General features: G+C 54.9%; 6 protein-coding genes across 6 annotated transcripts; 2 read left to right on the top strand and 4 right to left on the bottom strand.

Annotated features, from left to right (window-relative positions):
• Positions 1 to 40: 40 nt before the first annotated feature.
• Positions 41 to 2,294, bottom strand: J3D65DRAFT_437564 (aspartic peptidase domain-containing protein). Its single transcript, XM_066796233.1, has 2 exons — positions 1,504 to 2,294; positions 41 to 1,456 (listed from the first exon to the last, which is right to left on the bottom strand). The coding sequence occupies exons 1-2, from the start codon at positions 2,135 to 2,137 to the stop codon at positions 210 to 212; spliced, it is 1,881 nt and encodes a 626-aa protein (XP_066653798.1). The 5' UTR covers positions 2,138 to 2,294; the 3' UTR covers positions 41 to 209.
• Positions 2,295 to 2,777: 483 nt separating this feature from the next.
• On the top strand, positions 2,778 to 6,571 carry J3D65DRAFT_629965 (uncharacterized protein). The gene is made up of 3 exons (XM_066800784.1): positions 2,778 to 3,265; positions 3,316 to 4,401; positions 4,531 to 6,571. Exons 1-3 carry the CDS (start codon positions 3,163 to 3,165, stop codon positions 6,435 to 6,437), a joined length of 3,096 nt encoding a protein of 1,031 aa, XP_066653797.1. The 5' UTR covers positions 2,778 to 3,162; the 3' UTR covers positions 6,438 to 6,571.
• A 277-nt stretch (positions 6,572 to 6,848) lies between these two features.
• On the bottom strand, positions 6,849 to 9,569 carry J3D65DRAFT_437182 (beta-glucosidase D). The gene is made up of 3 exons (XM_066796230.1): positions 9,366 to 9,569; positions 8,620 to 9,317; positions 6,849 to 8,560 (listed from the first exon to the last, which is right to left on the bottom strand). Exons 1-3 carry the CDS (start codon positions 9,472 to 9,474, stop codon positions 7,013 to 7,015), a joined length of 2,355 nt encoding a protein of 784 aa, XP_066653796.1. The 5' UTR covers positions 9,475 to 9,569; the 3' UTR covers positions 6,849 to 7,012.
• Positions 9,570 to 9,584: 15 nt separating this feature from the next.
• Positions 9,585 to 10,730, bottom strand: J3D65DRAFT_437164 (uncharacterized protein). Its single transcript, XM_066796229.1, has 2 exons — positions 10,628 to 10,730; positions 9,585 to 10,548 (listed from the first exon to the last, which is right to left on the bottom strand). Exon 2 carries the CDS (start codon positions 10,443 to 10,445, stop codon positions 9,666 to 9,668), a length of 780 nt encoding a protein of 259 aa, XP_066653795.1. The 5' UTR covers positions 10,446 to 10,548; positions 10,628 to 10,730; the 3' UTR covers positions 9,585 to 9,665.
• A 207-nt stretch (positions 10,731 to 10,937) lies between these two features.
• J3D65DRAFT_669185 (uncharacterized protein) lies at positions 10,938 to 12,482 on the bottom strand (the record flags this gene model as incomplete). The annotated part of the gene is made up of 2 exons (XM_066803171.1): positions 10,938 to 11,603; positions 11,652 to 12,482. The coding sequence occupies 2 exons, from the start codon at positions 12,480 to 12,482 to the stop codon at positions 10,938 to 10,940; spliced, it is 1,497 nt and encodes a 498-aa protein (XP_066653794.1).
• Positions 12,483 to 15,882: 3,400 nt separating this feature from the next.
• Positions 15,883 to 19,219, top strand: J3D65DRAFT_437139 (glycoside hydrolase superfamily). The gene is made up of 4 exons (XM_066796228.1): positions 15,883 to 16,232; positions 16,282 to 16,791; positions 16,838 to 16,960; positions 17,012 to 19,219. The coding sequence occupies exons 1-4, from the start codon at positions 16,006 to 16,008 to the stop codon at positions 19,089 to 19,091; spliced, it is 2,940 nt and encodes a 979-aa protein (XP_066653793.1). The 5' UTR covers positions 15,883 to 16,005; the 3' UTR covers positions 19,092 to 19,219.
• Positions 19,220 to 23,107: the final 3,888 nt, after the last annotated feature.

Here is a 23,107-nt window from a genome sequence, read left to right as displayed (position 1 = left end):
GAGCACACGCAACGGGAAAAATGGAGCCCTGGGACTGACTGAAACGACAATGGCTAATAAGGATGGGGGCCAGGTCGCTCTTTGTTTCGACTGTGCCCTCCCCTCGACCGCCCTTGACCGCCGCGCTAAAAACCAACCCTCTACGTTACAACAAACAATGCGACCAACTGCCAAAGGACGCCGTCGCTAGAATGCACCGGAAACCGTCTTCAGACACCCCCGTCCTCGAACGAGAATCGCCGCCGAGTCCAGTGCCCAGAGCTGCTGTCGCTCACGGGCGTAATGGGCGACACGCCATGCGTCCCTGTCCCCACGTCTCGAAGAGGCACCCGTCTGACGTCGCAACCGTTGACTGGAGCTCGCCGCGAGTATTCGGGCGGTGCCGTCGGCGTCACCGGCGACACGTCCAGGTCGGTGCCGTTGTACTTTCGCTCGCGATACAACATGCCCTCCTTCTCACTAAGCTGCCTGCCATCCGCCTCGGCCTCGCCTGGGACATCGCCCTGCATCTCGTAGATTTGCGTTTGCGACCCGTCCACCTCTTCCGGATCCATGGCTTTGAGCGTCATTGGCCCCTTGGCGCGCTTTGTCGACGATCCATCGAGCTCGGCCTTTGACATGCCCTTGTCCTCGATGCCCTCGGAGCCTGCATGTGAGGCACCAGCTGCGGAGCTGATTCTGCGCCCGACTTTTGCCTGGAGGTGGCCATGTCGCCAAAAGAGTCCACCCAAAGCAAGCACCACCATGATGAAGCTGACGCTGCCGACGGCTATGCCTGCCATTGCGCCCTTTGCGAGCCCTTGACCACCTCCACTCGAGTCGGACGTGTTGGCTTGCAGAGGTTTGATAGCCACAATCTTTTGCTGACCACTCTCCGGAAAGACGCACTGTGACACGGAAAATTTCTGCCGCTCGTGATCTACAGTCAGGTAAGCTTCCTGGAGAAAGGTGCGACCAAAGACATATTGGGTCGAGTTGGATCCCCGCCGCAGCGGAAAATACAAGCTGCTGTTGGCCAGGCCCCGGTAAGGTGGCTGCGCTGTGAGGTCAAAGGCTGCGTACGGGAGGACAATGTCGATCGTTTGCCCTCCACTCGTTGTCCGCCCAAGCGTAAAGGTTATGTTGGGATCCATGCTCAAGAGTTCTTGGTGCAAAGTCTCGTTGACCAAATACAGGTCTGTCCCCACGTCATACACTAACCCGAAAGCCTGCTCAAACTTCTCACACGATTCCACTGGCAGCCAGATCTCGGGCACGATCGAGTCAATGTACATTGTGACCGGCTTTGGCAAGAGAGCCTGCGTTGGTTGACCGGAGCTATCCGCTGTGATGGCCTGCAGGCCAACCACCACGTCGCGTTCGTTGTCAGGAGCAAAGCTGAAGGCCAGGTCGTTGGGCGTGAATCTTGACGAATCATAGCCGCCGAGCGTGAGACTTGCAAGAACCTTGTCAAGACCTGACTTTGTGAGTAGCAGCCTCCAACTTTGGGATGGATTGTCGTACGATATTGATTCCCAGCGGTATACCCGTAGGAGAGACTCGGGATCTGATTTTGCTCCTTCAGCATGGCCATATAGCTCGGCGATGGATCGTTGAACGACGTAAAATTTGTCGACTTTGGGTGCAGTCCAAAAATCCCAAGAAAGAACGTCAAGCTCATCATGGCACCTACGGTCGTGTTGAGCAGCGTAGGCCCTCCTTCACCCAAACCCCCTAGCCCGACAGTCTCGTATCCATACTCTGCAGCCGAGTCATACCCCAAGTCGCTCTCAACAGCGGTCGAAAAGTTGCCGATGGGATCCCAGCTCGACGAGGCCGAAATGTTGAATGTCCATCCACGGATCTCATTACAGCTGCCAAAATCGGTTGTGTATGCGCATCCTTCTGGTTGGACGACCCAAGTCTGCTGGCTAGATGTTGCCACAAACACTCGAACGAACTGCTGTGGTGTCCCCACTCGAAGTGTAAAGGTATTCCATTGGCCATCGATGCCGTCCCAGTTCTGATCGGGTGTGAAAACCAGTGGATCCGGAAGGCGAGATGCTCGAGTTGTCAGCTCCGCGGCGCTGCTGCTGCTGCGCGAAAACAGTGTGTTGGCTAGTAAGACCAGGATGGAGACGTCTTTTTGCAATGACATGTTGCAAGGCTTTCAGGGACTCGGTATCCCCAAGACTTTCATATCGAAGCCTTGCACGGGACGATTGTATGCGGAAATTTCGACACCGAAACACGAGACGCACGACAGACGTGGCAATAAAGCTGCCTGGTCATATTGGACAAGAACATGAGAGCCAGAGCTGCCTCCTGCTCTAGGGATATAAAAACTTTGCTCTTCAGGGAAAGGCGTCTACGATCGGTCCCAGCCGACGTCTCAAGCAAGGAGACGGTCCATGTCAAGAATGGATGTCTAGTGGGGTTTTTGGGTCCGCCTTGACCCTGATCAGCCCTGTGGATGCCCTTGGACCTGTCAAATCCATTGCCGTCTGCAACTCTACCTGAGCCGGCATTCTTGGGTCAGCCAGGCCGGTCAGCACTAATGGAAAGCCGCGCCGGAATAGAAATGCTTATTTCCATGTGCGTCACTCCACCCAAGCTAGGCCTCTTCCGGCTGTACCAAGCCAACGACAGAGCCGCGCCGGCCCCCAGGACAATCTTCGGACGCACCAATTGATCGACATGTACCGAGGATGGCTGGCTCGCATCCGTCTTCAAGACCGCCTCCACCGACGCCCTGGAGCTCACCAGTGTGACGCACTGTCTAAGAGTAACAAACGGCCTTGAAAGTTGCAAAATTGGGCAAACGTGGAGATGCGGTCAGCCAAGTCCACACACTGTTGAAGATGCATTTCGAGTGTCAAATTTCTCAGACGTAGCAGCCATGAGACTTATCAACGCTGCCAAAACACAGCCGGCGGGACTGTGGTTCTAGACTATATCGAGGCGCCGTACACGGATGGCAGGAGAGGTGGCCGCCGGCGCCTGATGGAGAAAGGTCTCTGTGGCTGAACAGTTCAATTTGCCCTCCAAATCTCTCCGGTAACTTGCACTTTGAATTTCCAAAATCTCTTCGATGTCGCTTTGAACCCTGCGCTCTCTCAATACTGCCTTGCTTCTCTTCCGCCCAGATGGGCTTGTCTGCGTTTCGCAGGTCACGGCTGCAACATGAACATGCCACACCTGACATCCGCATTAACAGCCGCTCTGCTCTTGTCGACAACTTCTGCCTCTAGATACCGCATTCGACATTCAAGGGATGGATCCATTGGTAAATTCGTCTTCTTCCGACCCAGAACTGTGACTCTAACTCCTCGCTAGCTTCTCCTTGGACATGGGGTAACTCGTCAGACTCGACTTCACTTCGCTCATTCACGCCTGCTCTACCCACAAATCCGGTAGCATTTCCAACACCATCTCCAACGCCTCTGGGCACTTCCATCGGCCCAGCGTTATTTCCAGCATCATCCCAAATTGCCCGTGGAAACTTATCTCACCACGGAATCGTTGGGTTGCCGTCTCCAAGCCACGCAGTTGCCGGGAATGGCTCGACCGACAATGCTTGCACCGTCAACATTCCTGAGGCGACCATCGAAAAATGGTACACTTCGGAATTCATATGGCCGACCCTCTATTTCATGGCGCAAAATATGGACTCTGATCTCACGTATGCAGTAAACACTGCGGACGAGTTCAATGTCACCACGGCGCTGAGTTGGGCCCTCGGCCTAGCCGTGGTGACGACAATGTCTTGGAACTCCGACTTGAGTTCTTCATTGATAGAGTACATTCCTACGACCGCGCCTGGGCCAGTTGCAGCAGCAACTTCCGTATTATCGATTTCTCAATTTGCACCGCTACCGACCGGACCTCTGACCGTGCCAGATCTGGTTGACTCGCTGTACCTTAGTAAAACCACACCGCCCTCCGTCACGATCACAGGACCTTCAAATGCCTCTTATATTGTCCCTAGTGGGACGCCTTTCGTTCAATTTACACAATACCAAGTCGAAAGATTGGAGACGTCCACAGATGGTCTTGGAAAGGTCACCTATACTCATTCAACTACGACGTACAACTTATCCGCTCCCTTTGCCTTTGATTATAGCGGAGACAGTCTCGACGACTTGTCCACTGCTACCGGAAATGTCCCTACCAATATCCTTGCGCAGATTCCAGATTCGACCTGCATCCCAGGGACTTACACTGGCTCGGTAACGGTCCTTTTCATCGTCAACATCGTATACAGCCTTATTGCCAAAGGGGACATGGTCCATATAGAGTCGTCGGTCGGCCCTCTTGTTCCGCCAGGGCGATCAAAAGCATATGTCGAGACATCGGCGCCAGTAGAGGCACCGGAAGTGCTGCCTTCTGGTACACTTTCTCCGGGCCCACCTGTTCTTACTGGTAATGAAATCGCTGCACTCCTTGCAATTTTCCACCACTTTGGAATCAATATTGCTCACATCGAGTCCTCCGTCGCCCACGTTGATCTCCCTTCTCTCGTACAGGCGGGTACTGAAACTTCAAGTGCAGAAGCAGATTCGCCGCCGGCTCCAACCGCTGCCAATGGTGATGAAGCTCCCCCGAACGGCGAATCAGGCTCTCAGAACGCGCACCATCGAGGTCAAAACGGGCCCGGCTCCGATTCTCCTTCGCCAGTGATTGTCATAGGCGGAGAGTCTTTCGCCATGGGCTCATCGTCAGCTTTTGTGGTCGGCCAGCAAACTCTTGCGCCTGGCGGTCCTGCGATAGCAGTCGGTGGAACAACATTATCTCTGGCTCCCTCAGCCACCGCAGTCGTTATCGATGGAGTCTCATCGCCTATCCCGGGTGCCGGAAAAGCTGCACCGAGTCCCCCAATCATCATTGTCGGATCAAACGCCTATACTGCCAATGCAGCAACCCAGTATTATCTCGGACCAGGACAGGTTTTGACTCCCGGAGGGGCCGTCAACATGGGAGGAACCATCGTCAGTCTTGGACCCTCTGCAAGCTATGTGGTTGTTGGAGGATCCACACAAGCCTTTCCATCTGCCATGATTACGGCTGCGCCAGCCATCGCCGCAGGTGAATTCTTCGAAATTGGTGGGCAGGTTCTCACACCGGGTGGAAACGTTGTCCTTGGTGGAACCACGATATCTTTGGATTCTGGCGGATCTAATCTGGTAGTAAATGGGTACAGCAGAGCGTTGGGCGGAGCAGCAGCAAACCAGGCCGTTATCAGTGTCGCTGGAAGCAACTACGCTGCCGTCGACGGCACCTCGTTCGTCATCGGAGGCCAGACCCTTACTCCTGGTGGACGCATCACGGCCGGTGGTACGACTCTTTCACTTGATGCGTCAGACAAGTCCATCTACATCAACGGTGTGCCGTCCAGCATTTCCAAGGGGAACTCCTTTTCCACTTTATACCCAGCCATTACGTTCCAAGACACAACGATCGCGCCCCACGCTCAGTCCGCCGGCAGTCAGCCCACCTACACCATTGGCAGCGCAACTCTGACGCCAGGTGGGCGCGTTGTCGTGTTAGGGACGACGCTCTCACTCGCCCCCTTTGGAACAGCCCTCATAATCAACGGCGCGACTTCAACTCTCAACCCAGCCGTTCTAACCTCTCTCCCCGCCATAGCATTTGGTTCGACCTCTCTCTCGCCCATCCTCGGTCCCGGCCGCGCCTACATTATTGGCTCGCAAACCCTCACACCAGGCGGCCGTATCACTGTATCCGGAACAACGCTGTCCCTCCTGCCCACGCCCACCGCGGTCGTCATCGACGGCGCAACATACGCGCTCTCGGCCATTTCCGCCAGCGCCGCCGCACCCGTACTAACAAACGCGCCGCTTATAACTCTCGCCGGGCGCACGTACACAGCGCTGCCCGGCAGCAGCGGCGCGCAGCCCACGTACATTATCGGCGGCAAAACGCTGACAGCTGGCGGCAGCATCGTGCTGAGCGGGGGAACGACAGTATCGTTGGCGCCGCTCGCCACGGCCCTCATCGTCAACGGCGCCACGACGACCCTCTTCCCCGCAACCGAAACTGCTGCTTCCAACAACCCCAGCAAACGCGCCGAGCTCACCATCGGCGCCTCGACATACACAGCGCTGCCCGGTAGCGCGGGCGCAGCGCCAACTTTCGTCATCAATGGAATTACGCTCACGCCCGGCGGCACCGTCGTCCTCGGTCCGGGAACGACCGTCGTGCTGCAGAGCGCAAGCGGCGGCGCGGCGGTGGCCGTCGTCGCGGGAGTGACGACCGAGACATTTGGGGCTGGGCCAACGCACACGGGGGCGAGTGCGACGGCGGAGGCGGCGGCGGGGTCTAAAGAGACGGGGAAGGGCAAGGGGAAGAAGAATGCGGCGGCGGCGATGGCGACGGGCGCTTGGGCTGTTGTTGTGGGTTTGTGGGGGTTTATGGGAGGCGTTTTTTGGTTGCTTTGAGCGTGCTATGGAGATGTCGGAGCATGAAGGGATCTGGGACACTGAAATTTCTAGTCAGCTTTCTTAATTTGTCCGCGAAAGAGCAGTGAAATCGGCCTGTAGACTTTGAATTTGATTACACACGTTCAGACTGCCCGTGAGAATCCACTAGAAGCTTGCGCGATTGAGACTGCGTCGAGACATGTATTTGCTTTCCCAGAGAAGCGATAAGCATTGATTGCCTTGGGAAGACTAACTCAGGCAGCATTCAAGCCTCTAGAAGATAAGTGAGCAGCCCAGAGGCATTCAAGATTCAATACTGTGGGACACACCAAAGTGAGAGTGCCATGCCAGTCAATCTGGTAGAAAGGAAAACATCCGACTGTCTACACAATGGGCCCAGGGCGATGGTCGGATCAGCAATGAAGAGAATTGCGTTTAACTGCTTCCCCCAAGGTATGTCTAATAGATGCGAACATTCAACTTCGAAATAAGTTTGCTCAGTGAAACATAACTATCAAATTACATCGTCAAAAAGTACATACAAGAACATAACCTTCTCTCAAGCGCTCGCCACAATAAATGGACACGCGCAACTACTGCTCAATCTCCAGCGTAGCAGTTGCATGAATGTTCCTGCTGCTCGAGCCAACCTTGAACGTGTAAGTTCCGGGAGCAACGGCCCAGTTCTGCGCAGCAACGTCCCAGTAGCTGAGGTCGCGGCGGCGCAGGGTGAATGTGACGGGTGCGCTATTTCCGGGCTCGAGGTGCACCTTTTCGAAGCCGCGAAGCACCTTGACAGGCTGCTCGGCCGCATCGGGGAACGAGACGTACAGCTGGGCGACCTCGGCGCCGGCGACGCTGCCCGTGTTGGAGACTTGGGTCGAAACGGTCACGACATCGGTCCACAGATCCTCGCGGCCGCCGATGGCACGAGAACCCGTGGCGTACTTCTGTGCGAGGACCTTGGGCGCAGTGTTCTTGACGGCAAGCTCGCTGGAGAAGTTGAACGTCGTGTAGGAGAGGCCGTAGCCGAATTCGTAACGCGGCGTGACGTTGGCCTTGTCGAAGTACTTGTAGTCGATGTAGTTGCCCTCAGTGAACTCGCAGGTCAGGCCGGTGCAGAGGCCGGTGTTGTAGTCGGTCTCATTCTTGGCAATCGTATAGGTCAGCTTGCCCGAGGGGTTGACGTCGCCGTACAGAACGTCGACAATGCTGTTGCCGCTCTGCTCGCCGAGCATGCTACCGTAGACGACGGCGGTGATGTTTTCGTTTTCAATCCAGGCATCGACCAGGCGGGCGGCAACGGCGTTGATGACCACAATGGTGTTATTGCAAGAAGAAGCCACCTCAGCAACCATGGCATCCTGGTCGGCGTTGTACAGCTCGCCGCGATCGGCGCCCTCTCCCGAGTAGGCGTTGATGAAGACGAGGCAGACTTCAGTCGACCCGGCGAAATCGGAGTATGTGTGCGAGACGGCAGTACCTGAGCTGTAACCAGACACTCCTCCCATTCCACTGCTGGAGGACTGCGAGTATCCAGTGTCGTTGAACAGATATCTGAGTTGCGTACCATCCTCGATGACACGGTTGAGGAGAGCATGGTGAGGAGTGACAAGGTATGCGAAAGAAGCGTATCCCGAACCACCAATCGAAGCAGCGTGTCCCTGAAGGACGTCATCTGATCCGGTGACGGAAAGCTCATCGTTGGGACCATCAATTTTGGCAGTAGCATGGGCACCGAATACGGCCATCGTCTTTGGGCTCTTGAGCGGAAGAGCGTTGTTCTCATTCTTCAAGAGAACAAGAGAGGCAGCGCCAACCTTCCTGGCAATGTTCCTGTGGAGCTTGCGGGGGTCCACGTAGTCCTCGAGGTCGGCAGTTTCGGGGTACTTGCCATTGTCTTGGTTGAGCTTGAATGAGGGCAGAATGTTGCGGATGGCCATGTCGTTGAGGCGAGCTTCGGAAATGGATCCGTTGTTGAGACCAGCAACCATCGAATCGTTGGTGAAGGAGCCAAAGTCGAGACCTGCGTTGGCCGAATTTATCACGGTCTTCTGGCCACCAACATCGCCGAGAACAAGGCCAGGGAATCCAAGCTCTTCCTTGAGCAGTCCACCCAGAAGGTCTTGACTTTCGCAAGCCTTTGGCAAAAGTCAGCAAGAGATCCAGTCAAGTCAGAGAGTGAAATGAGGCAATTTACATAAGTCTCATTGACTCGGTTAAGGGCACACATCACTGCGCCCGCTCCAGCGTGAATACCGTCGTAGAAGGGGAACATGTACGTCTCATGGAGTGTCTTGTCACCGACAATGGCGTTGTATGCCTCCGACTCGGTTGTGGAGCTGCTGGAGCTGCTGGGACCGCTGGAACTGGTCGAGCTGTTGGAACTGCTGGGGGGACCGCCGGCACCGCCACCTCCACCGCCACCACTGGTCTCGCTGGTGCGGTTGTTCTCTTGCTCATTCAGCAGGAAATGCTTGGAACAAGAGATGACGCCTGCATCATTAAAGGCCTTGACATTGTCTGCAAAGGCAATGCCGTTGAGGTACGGGTCCGGACCGAAACTTTCACCGTTCCTGCCACCCCAAGGACTTCTTCCGAGCGGCTCGGAAACTGGGCCTTTGGCCATCTGGATTCCCTTTGCGTAAAACTCATCCGCAAGGGCTTTGTTCTGCTGGTAAAACAAGTCGCGGTCCCAGGTCATGGCGAGGGCACTCGAAAGCGGCCATGCCGTGGCGTAGAAGAAGTCCAGGATGCCATCACCAGAGTCTCTTTGGTAGAGTGCCGTGAAGTTTGTAATGTCCTCGCCGTTGATGACTGCGATCTTCTGGTTCACGGTAAGACCGTCGACAAAAGTCTTTGCACGAGCATAAGCGCTTTCCCAGTCACCAAGCTTGACTATTCATTCGTTAGTCGAGTATACATAGCGCCAGATGAGATACATACTGGATCCAGACGAAAGAAGTTGACTTTGAGCAGTGCTGTTGGCGGAATAGGCCGAGGCGCCGCTCAGCAAGAGGGAAAGACCGGAAAAACGAGCGAACGACGACAACATCTTGATGGAGCTGTGCAAGACAGCCAGTAATGAGTGACAGGCGAGCTGGGACGTTACGATTCATACTGGGGACGGCGCAACTTAAATGGAAAGGCCTCATCGTCCTGCGCAGTGTTGTTCTTTGCCGAGTTCGGTTTCGTATGGCTGACGCGTCCGCCTTCAAAATTCATACAAGCACCTGTATGCTTGCTTCATGGCGAATTAGTCGGCGCAATAATCCGTGCGCGTAGGGGCTCTTGTGATGCTGGCAACAGTCTGTGCGGATAATCCTGTTCGCAGATCAGGCAACGCGCGAGTAGCATTGCATGAAACAAGAGCCTCAACTCTTCGGATTTGCATGGACTACGCGTCAGAGGCCCAAAGCGTTGCGAGGCTTTGGCTTTGTTTGCTGGAAACGACGGCCCCTGGCTCTTGTAGAAGGCTTCATTCCGTTCCTCCCAGACTGTGGAAGAAAACTGGAATATTTCCGTCAGGCATCCTGCCCGCTCGAAAGACGTCGGCGGGTTCGGAAAAGAAAGAACGCCCGGCAATAATGCAAAAGGAGCGCGCTTACGACGCTTCCCGCAAGCTCGAAGCGCTTGGAGGTCCCGATAAGATAAGATTTCAGCCGAGACCGGACCGTCCCGCCAGTTCGAGAGCAAGGCAAGAGGCTGAGGGGGCTCAGAGCCACGAGCTCTCCTGATCATGGTACCTCTTTCTCTTAATAGAGTCTCAGGCCGGATCTGGAGGAGGACTTCCGCTATGAAGCGCAGGGAGCCACGGTCCAAGTCGGCTATTGAGTGCTGAGTCCGCTCATAAGGCAGCCCGGTGATATCGGTTTGTAGTAGATTTAAAAGGCATCCCAGAGTGCCGTTCATTGCATGGTTTCGTGTGGAGAGGCAGCTTGATTGGTCGTGGCCGGACCGTGGATGTGGAAAATCTTCGGTGTGCGAGTAAGACTTGGTGTTGAAGGCAGTCTTCGACCGGTGCATATATGGAGAAGATCTGCGTGGCTTGTTGAGGTAAGTAAGACGGCTTTCTTACTCTCGTTGAAGTCAAGATCGGGAGGGTTCGCCCATTACAACAAGGCCGGAACTTGGCTCACATGTCAGTAAGACTTCGAAATGGAGAACTGGACCCCGTGTTCGTAGTGAAAGTGTAAAGGGGAACTGACATGCATGCTGGAGCTGCAGACTGGAGGCGCCTTGATATGAGTCGGGAAAGTAAGAGATGTTTCCACAAGTCATGATCTGGATAAATCAGCGATCCAAAAGTTCGAAGGAAGACGGTTCCAAGACTCGCGGATAGGGCGACATTGATATACAGCTGAATTGATGGTCTGGATCCACAATAATTGCAGGATGGACCATCGGACCTCGGACTACTTCGTATCCCCGAGAGACATTAATCCAAGCGAAGGCAAGGAAACAAGGTGCTCTTGTATGTTTGAGAAACAATCTGATGCAGTCCGATCAGTGGGAAGCTCATGTCCGTCCTCGAGAAGTCTCTCTGCTGCGCGTTGCAGGAGGAGGCCGTAAGAAGTCGTTGGATTTTGCGACATCAAGATCACCAAGCTCAACGTCCGACACACTCATGGTCGAAGATGCCGGAGAGTGCAAAGGCAACTGAAGGAGAGGACGAATCGATGAGGTGACTGATGCGCCAGTCGAAGATCTCGGTCTACCGCGGTGTCCAGAAGCTTCCGTGGCTTCATCCAGTTGATCCAGTGCGGAAATAAAACCATCTCTTATGTCTCTTTGGTACCACCAAGCGACGTAACAGCAGGCTGCCATAAAAGCCGTCGCCACGGCCCCAATTTCAATCCAGTTTTTGCTCGAATGTCGTTGGGCTGCTGTATCGCTTGCCACATTCACAAACGCTCGATCGAGGTCGAGCCAATCCGTGGCATGGACGTAGCAAAGGCAGTTTCGATACGTTCCAACAATCTGCATCGTGGTCGATCCCAGTGCCACAAAAGCTGAGAGTACAAAGACGATCCAGCGGAAGATCCGCAAAACCCAATAACGTCGACCGCGATTGGGCGTAACTCTTTTCAGGGCTGCAAGTATCAACTGTGCGACTAGGCAGCCCGCGTAGCAGAAGAAAGACAGCGAGCGGCAGCCCCAACCAACTGGAGGTGTTTGATAGGCCTGTAGTCCTGTTAGCCTGCGAAGTAGTGCGTTGATTGGCAGACTTACCACGACACCACCTGCAATCGGAGGAAGAGAAATGAGGACAAAGGTTGGGAGGACAATTTTGAAGAAGAAGCCCCATTTCGTGATTTGTATGTGCTTTTGAAACCCTTCAATGTTCTCAAGCCACGCCGTCGTCTCCTGTGCCCATCTTTCCTTGTTTTTCCCGCGACTTCGTAAAGCAACTGGCTGGTAGCGATTCTTGTAAATCTTCGTCAATCCGAAGGACTCCGAAGCAGATGAGCCGATGAAGTGCGATCTCCCTTTGATGAGACTGGTGACTGTAGGCGCACGACGGAGTGTGAATTCGCTAGTATCGAAACCCGTAACTATCGAAGCAGCTGAGGGGTTATTGGCAGCTAGGAGACATCCAGCAGCAATGGCAATATGAACGCAAAGCATCCACTCGACTCCAAAGGCGATGCTCTCGGCGCTATCTTCGTCTGAAGGCCGGGTCCTAATGTCGAGGATGTTGTAGACAAAAGACCCAAGAAAGAAAACGACTGGTGCGCCTACAGCAGAACCATACGGAATTTGAACGTTCATGAGACCTCGGAGTTTCGTCTTCTTCTCCTCACGTGGACAGTCTTGCAGTGCAGCCAATATCTCCATCCTTGGGTTGACACGAGAACCCATTTTCAAGTTGCCCGAGACTACCGCAACAAGCAAGTCTATCCGGTCGTCCAGAGAAAGCTTGACCATGCTCTTTTTGGTTCGCAAGAATTTCACCATGCGATGATCGAGAAGCCCTTCGTGCAATGCGCCAACAAGCATTTCCGATGCCGACGCTACGACTATGGTAATCCAGCCCAAAGTGTCGACGAAAACGCAGGCCATGACGACCAGCGACCAGGTAAAAGACACGAGGTAGGATGCCAAGCGACTCAGTGGCGTGGAGGGATTGATTTGAATTGGACATGCATATTCGAACTGGATCGACCTCGGAATTGACCCTGAGAATATGATCGACGGCAGAAGGAACTGCACGAGTGGTGCAGCCCACTGGTCCGGCTCATCGGCCTTGGAGAGCCCGATTCCAGGGCAATTCTTGTGGCAAAATTCGTAGGTGATGTAAAGACTCGAGGCCGGAGGGATGTCGTCCGCATACTTTTGCCCGCAGGGTGAAGATATATTGGAGTTGAAGATTGGGAGGAACGCGCTCTTGCTTCGTGCGAGCTCGCAACATGTCGCATCGTTGTAAGCAGATGAGAGCGGAACCAGCGCTAGGAAGCAACACAAGACCAGATGCGACATTCGGACTAACCCCGTTCTGTGTGAGTAGTCACGTGTCGACAATTTCATGGAGCTGTGTATTGGACGGTTGATATTACTTCCGATTGGAAGAAGGAATTCGTTGATGAGTAGGGTGCCAATATTTACCAAAGACCGATTGAAAGGCTGCAAAACCGCTAGTGGTGCTGCAATGAGACCCAGGCAGATGGGTCCTAAATACGCAGCGCTGCCTTGGATTGTCTTGCTGAGGCGCCGGCCTCTTCAAGCATCTCAGCCTCTGGCTCGAACTCGACCCCGGGGCCAACTGCAGTATCTTTTGTCTGTCCAGTTACAAGAGTCCGCGCCGCCGTACTCGTAATCTGGAGGCTTTGCTGGTTCTTGTCCTATTCGGCTGACGCCACAGCTTCTCGAAGGCTTCCCCTTGCGCCCGGTCATCTTTATCTTGTCAGCCCGGCTCTCGTGCACCTCTTGGGCTGTAGCGTTGCGCCACGGTAACGCAAGCATGAGGACCCCAAGAGAAAAGAATCCCGAAACACTCTGGTAGAAAGACCAGTGGGAAACGAAGAGCCGTGGATATGAGCCTGAGCCAGCGTCGGGCAAAGTCCAGTTCAAACCGCGTTGTGATCCGGAATATTGAGACTTGTCTGGCGTCCGGTTCCTCTGCAAAGCGGAAGCATCATCAAGTCTGAGCTTTTGAGCCGCATGCCAAATCCGCGAGCGCATCTCTAGTTATCGACCCATCACGCTGCATGGCTGCGAGGTGCGCTCGATTTGTGCACCTTCAAAAATTGGAGGCGGTCGGCTGTCCAATTAGAAGTCGAATTGCCGTATTGGCGCTGAGGAGGAGCGGCCAAGCGAGGCGACGCAGAGGCGACGCACATGGCATGATGATAAGGGCGAGGCAGGCTGAAGTGGCAAAGGTCATCAAAGCAATTCAGCTTGGACTTCTGTGCCTGTTTGGAATCCTTCGAAGCGTCGGTGTTGTCACAAGACCTGGCACGAGGACCCCAACTGTAGAGCCGTTGTCATCTTTCATCACCAGGTTGCCTTGGTCGCAATGTGTAGCTGGGGTGGGTCATGGGGATGTCGTGTAGCTCGGCCGGTGAAGAGAGAGCGTCGAAGCCGAGTTCTTTTGGCAGGGACCTGGACTTGTTGTTTGGCAGCCTGATAGCTGCGTCTGAAAATGGTTTAGACCAGATTAGTCATTCCCTGGCCCGTGCCTTGCAGAACGAGGGGCCGTTGGACTTGACGGCTCGCGACCAACCACAACGCTCATCGCTGCAATGCCGCTCTCTGACGCTTCGTATTCCCACTCAGTCACCCAGCCCAAGACAAGTCCGGTTCCCTGGAGCCTCAGCGGCCGAGCAACGAGCGATTGAACAAGTCAGACCTTGAACCAGTGCACGCCGACAGCGTGCTCACACTACGCGTGGTCAACTTGTACGGGCCCTACTGGCATTGCGAGCACTTGACACCATGGATCCATGAAGGTGAGGAATCGACGATGTGCGTGCGAAGCTGGTAGACAGCTACTCCCGACCCCACTCTCTCAAGGACCAAGACCGATTCCTATGCGCCTCTCCGAACAGAACATGCGAGCTATTGTGTCTAAGAATAGCATGCGCGTCGAGAATTCCTCATCAAGCGTCGGCTTGAGAGCCAACCTGGTGTGGTTACTGGAACCGTCAACGAAGAGTACTGGTTGTGTCTTGGACAACCCGCGAAAGTCTTTTAGAAGTCACCACTATGAAGCGTGTATTTCAGAAGCAGTCACCCAGAGAAATTCACCTTGGACAAAGCCTGAGCAAGTGAAAGCAAACTTTGAAGGTCTCCTTCCTTCTCCTTCTACTTGTTCTCTCGATGCCTGATCTTGGCTATAAGTAAATCAAGATAACCCTGAAAGAGGATCCAACCTTCGCCCTCGCGGCCTTTCATTCAACTCACCACCGAGCGCAAATTCACCAAACTCACGGTAACAACTTCCTCTTCATGAATTTCCCAGGGACTGAAATCTTGTCGCAGATCCAAAAATGCGTGTCACCAAGCTTGTGGCCTCCCTCACGATGGCAGCCTCTGTAGCAGCTGGACCATTGGGCTATGGCATTTGCCAAGCTGGCTGTTCGGGCGTGGTTGTCGCATGCTATGCCGCAGCCGGATTTACGTTCGGCACCGTCCTGGCCGCTGCCGCGCCTCCAGCCATCATTAACTGCAACAGCGCCTACGGAGCTTGCCAGGCTGCGTGCGCACTTGTTCTCATACCGTAGCGTCGACTCTTTAAAACACCACACGAACTGAACCACATTCCAGAATGTCGCTATCCAACACTTGATGATCTGAACGACTCGGAGGCTTCCTTGACTACCCGACCACGTGGGTCTCCTGGATTCCTATGTCTTGAAGAGGGAGTATAAAGACATAGTCTGGGACCATTCCCTCGGCGCTTACATCAACTCTTCTGGAATCGGGAAATTGAATTCAAAATTTCTCAACCACTTTGCCTATCATTATTCTGCTAGATCAGTGCTTGCACCTTTGCCATTCAAGCATCTTGGAGACCAGTATTGCCAGGATGACCGGGAGGCCTGCCTAATTAGGCAGGTCTGGAGATTCAACCTTGAAGACCAGCAGTGTCAAGAATCAACCCAGTCAGCCCTTGGGAACTCTCATTGCCCCTCCACAGCTTCAAATCCCTGAAGAATGACTTTCAAATATCTTGTTCCAGTAGGTGCATCCTCCATCTGGCTAGCGAAACCCACACGCATCTTTGCATCATTCACGTGTGTGGCGCCTGCCGTCCCACCCCCGACGCAGGAAAGCGGCAAAACTCCTCTCGCAGTACCCCACAAACCTCGGTCTATGATCATGCGAAAGTCCGCATAGGGCTCCATGTCAAGATTTGCTGTAAATTACAGCCATCCCCCGGTCTTGTTGATGAACATGCAGCTACCAACGGCAAAATTCCAGGAACAGGAACGCGAACTTGTTTTATTTAACCTAGCGAAGATCAGCCCGTCCGATTGATGGATCTGGCTTGCACCCAAAGCCCGTGATGGCGTCATGTTTGGCATCGTATAAGGACATACAAGTTAAGACTGAGCGCTGATGGGCTGCGCCTTTGTCCTTGACAATGTCGCCTTTCTCGATTCTGCTTGTTCTGCTTTTAGCCGTAGTCTCTTTCGCACAGAGAGACAATGGGTTCACTGATTATGTGCAATGGGATGAGCACAGTCTGCTCGTAGATGGCGATCGTCTCTTTGTTTTTAGTGGCGAGTTTCACTACCAGCGGCTGCCGAATCCAGATCTCTGGGCCGACATTTTTCAAAGGTTCAAATCGAGTGGGCTGAACACTGTCAGGTATTACGAATGACACACTTCAAGATCTCTGCTGACTGGTGACGTGCAGTATCTACTTCTTCTGGTCGTATCACTCAGCTTCCCCGGATGTATTCGACTTCTCCTCTCCCGGCAAGGACGTTCAGCGACTTCTTGACGAAGCCAAAGCCGCAGGACTTTACGTGATTGCACGTCCCGGACCTTACTGCAACGCAGAAACCAGCGCAGGGGGGATTGCCCTCTGGGGCACCGACGGCAGCGCGGGTGATTTGCGCACTTCAGACGAGACGTACTATGAGGCGTGGAAGCCATGGATCAGAGAAATTGGCGAGATTTTAAGGCGCAACCAGGTGACTGAGGGTGGACCGGTATTGCTCGTGCAAGTCGAAAACGAGCTCCAAGAACTGGTGCATGAGGCGAACAATACGCTCGTACTCTACATGGAGCAGATCAAGAAAGAGCTGAGGGATCTGGGTATTGTTGTTCCCTTTACTTCCAACGAGAAAGGCATGCGCTCGCAGAGCTGGTCGACAGACTATATGGACGTCGGCGGCGCGGTAGACATCTACGGTCTTGACAGGTGAGTCGATTTCGACCCATTAGGATATGAGCTAACGCAAACACAGTTACCCTGGAGGCTTAAGCTGTTCAAATCCAAGCAGCGGATTTACCCTTGTACGGACATACTACCAGTGGTTCCAAAATTACAGCTTTACGCAACCATCGCTATTGCCAGAGTTTAGAGGAGGGTACGTCTCGATTCACTTGGCGTTTCCCCTCAACCACTGATCCTTTCCCAGGTGGTTCCAGCCTTGGGGCGGATTTTTCTACGACGACTGTGAATCAGAACGCTCTCCAGAGTACCCGGATGTCTTTTACAAGAACAACATCGCCAACAGAGTCACGCTATTCAACATGTACATGGCCTTCGGCGGTACAAATTGGGGTCACAGCGCGGCGCCGGTCGTGTACACATCTTACGACTACTCTGCTCCTTTGCGGGAGACGCGTGAGATTCAGCCAAAGTTCCAACAGACCAAGCTCATCGCCTTATTCACGCGAGCAAGCGAGGACCTTCTCAAAACCAACATGGAATCCAATGGAACGGGGAACGCGGCCAATACCAGCGAGATTTACACTTGGGTTCTCCGAAACCCAGACACTTTTGCCGGCTTCTACATCACGCAGCACGATAATTCCAGATCACAAGACGATACCTGGTTTGACCTTGTCGTCAATACTTCGCTTGGCCAAATCACTGTACCCGACGTCTCCTTGGATGGCCGGCAGTCTCGCATTGTCGTGACTGATTACAAGGTTGGAAATTTGACGCTTCTTTACTCGTCTGCAGAAGTCTTGACCTATGGTATCTTCGATATTCCAGTCCTGGCGTTCTATCTCAACCCCGGCCAAGTCGGCGAGATCGCCTTCAAGTCAGGGGGCGTGAGCGACTTTGCTACTTTCGGAGCGGCGACCGACTTTGCGGTCGAGCAGAGCAATGGAAGCTCCGCAATCTTTCGCCACACTCAAGGGATCGGGGCAAGCGTTGTCAAGTTTGCTCATGGACCTGTCCTTTATCTCTTGGATCGCGAATCGGCATTCACTTTTTTCGCTCCCTCGACGACAACTAATCCTGCAGTGGCATCGAATGAGCAAATATTCGTTTTGGGCCCCTACCTCGTGCGGAGTGCCAGCATATCTGGCGAAGCCGTTCTCGTCACTGGAGACAACGCCAACTCGACAACGATTGAGGTATACACAGGAGATTCGTCGGTTTCGAGCATCACCTGGAACGGCAAGGCTCTAGCGACCAACAAGACAGAGTACGGTGCCTTGTTGGCCGAACTTCCAGGAGCTGCGGACCGCGAAATTTCACTGCCTGCTCTGACGGGCTGGAAGGTTGCCGACTCTCTCCCGGAGCTTGACCCGTCATACGACGATTCTCGATGGACCGTAGCCAACAAGACCACGACCCTGAATCCCGCCGCGCCGATCACGCTGCCCGTCCTCTACGGCAGCGACTACGGCTACTACTCCGGCATCCTCGTCTACCGCGGCTACTTCAACGGACGCAACGCCACCTCCGCCAACGTGACGGTGCAAGGCGGGGCAGCAGCCGGATGGTCCGCCTGGGTCAACGGCAAGCTCGCCGGCGGCTTCGAAGGCAACGCGTCCGTCCTGGCCTCGTGGGACGAGCTGGACTTCACCCAAGCCACGCTGCAGGACCGCGACAACGTGCTGACCGTCGTCACCGACTACACGGGCCACGACCAGGACAGCCAGGGGCCCTACGGGCCGGAGAACACTCGCGGCATCCTGGGAGCGCAGCTCGTCGGGTCTGACTTTACGAGGTGGAAGATTCAGGGCAACGCGGGCGGCGCCGCGAACATCGATCCGGTCCGCGGCCCGCAGAACGAGGGCGGCCTGCTGGGCGAGCGCCTCGGGTGGCACCTGCCCGGCTTCGACGACGCGGCCTGGGATGCTGGGAGCCCTGGGGACGGCTTCACGGGCGCGGGAATCAAGTGGTACCGCACAACATTCTCGCTCGACATCCCGGACGATCTGGACGTGCCCATCGGCATCGAGCTGAGCGCCTCCACGACTGTCCCCGCGAGGATACAGCTGTTCGTCAACGGCTACCAGTACGGCAAGTTTTTCCCGCACATTGGGCCGCAGACGCGCTTCCCTGTCCCCCCGGGCATCTTGAACAATCAGGGCGACAATGTGGTTTCGCTGAGCGTGTGGGCGCAGACGGAGACGGGCGCGAAGGTCGAGGCCGAGTTGTTTGCGTATGGCAAGTACGTCTCTGCGTTTGGGTACGCGAGAGATTGGTCGGAGTTGCAGCCGGGGTGGACGGAGGATAGACTGCAGTATGCGTAGGCTGCATCCAGGAAGGGAACTTTCGGTTGATCCCATTTATGAGGCCTGGAAGCATGCGTTCGTCACTGCAGATGACTGGTGATAGTTTTAGCGGTACGTAGTACTACTAGTGCATGGCGAAATTCTTCAGTGATTGGGCTTCTCTTGCGTTTGAAAGGCCCTTATCCTTAGCCACGTGTGAAGACTCAGAACCCACCGCGACCAACACACCTGACCAAAAGCACTGACGGCATGGAGACCTGGTGATCGATGAGCATCAACAGTCACAAGCGCCTCTATCGTCGGAGTCAGCGCTCGGGCCTCTGTCGATGGGTACATAACCCCTGGCTCCCCTCGCCTGTCCCCTTCTCCACCGCAAAGCTTTTACACTCACTAACAAAAGAGTGCAAAGCTCAGACAAACACCCAGTCACTGTGGCGGGCTGCGAAGATTCCGCCGAAATGGACCACTTGCGTTGGCAGTTGTGGGGAAGGTTAAGCTTCTCCTTGGGCAGCATGTGCGGTGAGGCTTGATGGTGGAATGTAATGTTGACGACCTGCATCATTAGGAGCTTTGATGCTCATCACCAGTGACTACTCGTCCCAATTTTGCCCGAGAGCCTCCCCATCACCTCTTCCTGTCAGCACCGCCAAATCGATGATGCCAGAAGCTGCCGCAGCCAAAAGTCTGTCGTGCAGCAGAGGTATGTGATCTGGCCAGGTAGTGTAGTTGTAATGAGGTCAAGTCCCCCAGCCACGGCGCATTCTTATATACCTTTACTCCTTTGTCATCAAAAGAAGCCATGGATGCTGCATGCCTCTTTTCTTTCTCCCTTTCTCCTGTTGGCACCCTTCTACTGACTATAAAACCCTACTCCTACAGTGTCAAGGACACCGATAATCATTAACATCGCGCTTGCAATTGCACTACAGCGATCTGTCCCAGCTCAACTGTGGCCGTTCCAGCGGGGGCTCTTCGTGGGAGTCGAAGAGTCGAAATTGGAAAGCGAGGCCAGCGTTGGACATTGCATGTATTTCCCGCCACGTAAAGTTGAGCATCATCACTCCAGCACGCAGCGTCGCGCCGTCAGGGGCTGAAAACGCAATTCAGCAGTGTTGCACGCCGCACCCCAGCCCGCGAGACATCGTATTTCTTCCTCGTTCTCGTGCTGCCTGCAAGTTTCTGCCACGGCAGCACCGCGCCGCAAAAGACACAGTCTTGTTGTCCTGTACTCTCTTTCCGCGAGTGCAGCGTTCCCCCACGCTTGGCAGCAAGCGGAGGCAGCGAGCTGTAGCGAGGAAAGATTCCAGAGGCTTCGAGGGCCCCTTTATGGGCGAGGATAGTCGAGAGGAGATAGGCACGTACGTTGTTCTGGCCCCCATCCAGGTCCACTGCCTACCAAGCAGCTGATATGCCGACTCGCTTGCCCGCTGACCGTGACGCCATGAATGCGTGCGACTCGTCTTTCCTCATGCTTTCGGCAGTGTGTCTAAGCTCCATAAAAGCGCCCCAGCAGCGTCCGCAACTAAGCCTCTGGCCATCACACAGAGCACAAGAAACCGAAATCAGACTAAGTGATTCTGTGAAAAGACTGTTTGTCTTCTGCTGCCGTCGGCGAATCTTGATCCGGTTGCAGAAGGACGGCCAGTTCTGCGAAGGATGGAGCGAAGCAAGGAGTTGCTGCAGCAGTAAGAACGGGACAGGGCAAACCACGTCAGTGGGCAATGATGAATTTCGCCATAATCGTATCATGGCATGGGAATAGGCGTATAGGAAGCATTGTACCAGGACACAAAAGCCGCAGAACCCAGAACAGAGACAGTGGCTGTTCATTCTTGACAAGTGGCAGAAAAGAGCCATGAAGCGGCGCGCATTTGTCCCAGGAGGGGGGAAAGAGGTCATTTTATACTGCGCCGCCGCTGGCAGTGGATATGGTGCCAGTTAGCACGTGCAGCGGCTTCGGAGCGCGTGCGGTCTGGTAGCCGGCTTCGGCTGAGGTAGAGTCATGAGCACGAACAGTAGGTCATGCTGGTGTCCAGCCCAGACAGAAGTCAGCAGCTGGTCAGGAGTGCGTGCGGTGCATGGTGCTTCTGCAGCGCTGCTGGAGCATTCAACCCTTCACAGCGTTTCCGCTGCTGGAGCACTCCTCACTTCGAGGCGATTTCGCTGCTGGAGCATTCAGCTCTTCACAGTGCTTCCGCTCCAGGAGCATTCAACCCTTCTCAGTGTTTCCGCTGCTGGAGCATTCGACCGTTCGCGGCCCTTCCGCCGCTGGGGCATTCGGACATACGAAGCTGGTCAGCGCATCCCCCTGAAAAACCCACTCACCATGGTGCCAGGAAGATGGACAGCAGTAGCATTTGGAAATGGTGGTGGTGAAGGACGTCTAATCTCGTCGTAAGCGTGGCATCTGTCAAGGCAAGTGGCAGAGGCCTATCCGGTAGAAGTGAGCGACAAGACTCGTAGTGGTTGGGGAAACAGCGCCGCTCGAGTGCAACTAAATGGCGATGATACTGCTTGCCCTCTTGGTATCATTTGGCCAAAGCGCAACAAGTACGAGGGAGTTTGCCTTGTGCAACAGATTGTGATTGTGCCATTGCCACAAGAAAGACGCTCTTATCATGAGCACGGGCTGGGCGGGCCTCTTGGGGTCAGTTGATGTTTTTGGGGCGGCAAAGATTCGAAGCTTGACATGGAGCCTGCAAGGGCGATTCAATCAGTTCCCCGGAAAAATTTCCACACCGCATGCGGCTCCGGGTGGCTGGGGGAAGCAAAGAATGCGTCCACCAGGGCAAGGCGGTCAGTTTTGGTTTTTTTGCTTGCTTGGCCAAGTGCATGGCAAGCCACCAACAAGTGCGGTTGGCGATGGTAGAATGTGGCAGTGCAGACGAAGGACGGCGACAAAGGCTCTGCATTCAAGCCCGCAGTCTAATTCGGCACTCGCCAGGTGCAGCATTGTTTGGGGCCTGAGAGCGCCTCTGTCGTCAGTGCGCGGAGGCGGCGAGGCATTGTTGACGAACAAGTCGACATGATGCTATTCTCGGCGCAACCACAACACCACAACACCACCAGCACGACGGGTCGCACGAGATAGACAGGCGATGTCTGTAGAGGGTCACGCTCTGTCGACTTTATGCTGTCGAGATCGAATGGCGATGCTCGAGATTTCAGGAGGCCCCTGGTCCCTTGCAGGGTGCAGGACGCCAAGTCAGGCACGTAAGGCGGTGCCTCTGACCTTTCCGTGAGCAGACTAGAGGGTGCCTTGTAGCGTGGAGTGGCCGTCAGGCGATGAGGTCATCAGCGTGAAACAGCAGCGTCTGCTCGGTGAGGACTCCACGTGGCGGTGACGAGGGAGCGAGGGATGGCGGGGAGGGAGCGGAGAGGCAGGGCGACGAGAGGGTGGAGGGCGTTTCGAGGTTGGATGCGAGAGGACGAGACGAGAGCCGGATGCGGAATGTTTGGTGCAGGTGTCAGTCGACAGTGCGGTGATGGAGATGGAATTTCCCGTGGTTCGTCGGCGTGGCATGCCGGGTTGCTGCCATGCCAAGCGCGCGGCAGAGCGACGGAGGGTTGCCGAGGGAGGCGAAGGTGTGTCTGGATGGTGGTTTGTGAAGCTGCCATGGCCGGGCCCTGGAGCCAGCGTCGCTTCCCTGCAGGCCCCGGGCCGGCCAAACGGCGGCACTGCATGGCATCGAAAATCCCACCTCTCGTCTGCGACCCACATGGGCAATCTAATTATATAGATTATGCAGACAGAGATTTTGCTTTTGCCTCGGCACGCGGCGGCCTTGATCAAGTCGAGCTTGTTCTAGACGACAAAAGCATGGACGGTTCAGGAAGAGTGTCAAACGGCAGCCAGAGCGGGCTCGGAGATGCAGCCAAAAGCAAGATCGAACGTCGTGAAAGACGGAGAGAGGAGATTGCTCGCAGCTGTGGCTGGTGGAGAAAACAACTGAGGAGGACGGAGATGGCCGAGGAGGAGGGACCGGAGCCATAAGGCTAGCGAGTGGCTAGACGTAGCTGCTGTGGTGCCTGTT

This window comes from Phyllosticta citribraziliensis (assembly GCF_038025025.1).
Source record: "Phyllosticta citribraziliensis strain CPC 17464 chromosome Unknown J3D65scaffold_8, whole genome shotgun sequence".
In the NCBI taxonomy this organism is placed as follows: domain Eukaryota; kingdom Fungi; phylum Ascomycota; class Dothideomycetes; order Botryosphaeriales; family Phyllostictaceae; genus Phyllosticta; species Phyllosticta citribraziliensis.
The sequence above is the reverse complement of the archived record's forward strand: the minus strand, read 5'-3'. Positions and strand labels throughout refer to the sequence as shown.

What these genes read in the sequence shown, in the direction of transcription:
- J3D65DRAFT_437564 (XM_066796233.1), bottom strand. Translation starts at nt 2,137, where the DNA reads ATGTCATTGCAAAAAGACGTCTCCATCCTGGTCTTACTAGCCAACACA. An exon ending in TACCGCTGGGAATCAATATC is followed by an intron (nt 1,457 to 1,503) that starts GTACGACAATCC and finishes TCACAAAGTCAG; the next exon opens with GTCTTGACAAGGTTCTTGCA.
- J3D65DRAFT_629965 (XM_066800784.1), top strand. Translation starts at nt 3,163, where the DNA reads ATGAACATGCCACACCTGACATCCGCATTAACAGCCGCTCTGCTCTTG. An exon ending in TTCAAGGGATGGATCCATTG is followed by an intron (nt 3,266 to 3,315) that starts GTAAATTCGTCT and finishes ACTCCTCGCTAG; the next exon opens with CTTCTCCTTGGACATGGGGT. An exon ending in GGGCCCACCTGTTCTTACTG is followed by an intron (nt 4,402 to 4,530) that starts GTAATGAAATCG and finishes CTTCAAGTGCAG; the next exon opens with AAGCAGATTCGCCGCCGGCT.
- J3D65DRAFT_437182 (XM_066796230.1), bottom strand. Translation starts at nt 9,474, where the DNA reads ATGTTGTCGTCGTTCGCTCGTTTTTCCGGTCTTTCCCTCTTGCTGAGC. An exon ending in ACTTCTTTCGTCTGGATCCA is followed by an intron (nt 9,318 to 9,365) that starts GTATGTATCTCA and finishes ACGAATGAATAG; the next exon opens with TCAAGCTTGGTGACTGGGAA. An exon ending in ACCGAGTCAATGAGACTTAT is followed by an intron (nt 8,561 to 8,619) that starts GTAAATTGCCTC and finishes CTTTTGCCAAAG; the next exon opens with GCTTGCGAAAGTCAAGACCT.
- J3D65DRAFT_437164 (XM_066796229.1), bottom strand. Translation starts at nt 10,445, where the DNA reads ATGCACCGGTCGAAGACTGCCTTCAACACCAAGTCTTACTCGCACACC.
- J3D65DRAFT_437139 (XM_066796228.1), top strand. Translation starts at nt 16,006, where the DNA reads ATGTCGCCTTTCTCGATTCTGCTTGTTCTGCTTTTAGCCGTAGTCTCT. An exon ending in GACATCTACGGTCTTGACAG is followed by an intron (nt 16,792 to 16,837) that starts GTGAGTCGATTT and finishes ACGCAAACACAG; the next exon opens with TTACCCTGGAGGCTTAAGCT. An exon ending in TTGCCAGAGTTTAGAGGAGG is followed by an intron (nt 16,961 to 17,011) that starts GTACGTCTCGAT and finishes ATCCTTTCCCAG; the next exon opens with GTGGTTCCAGCCTTGGGGCG.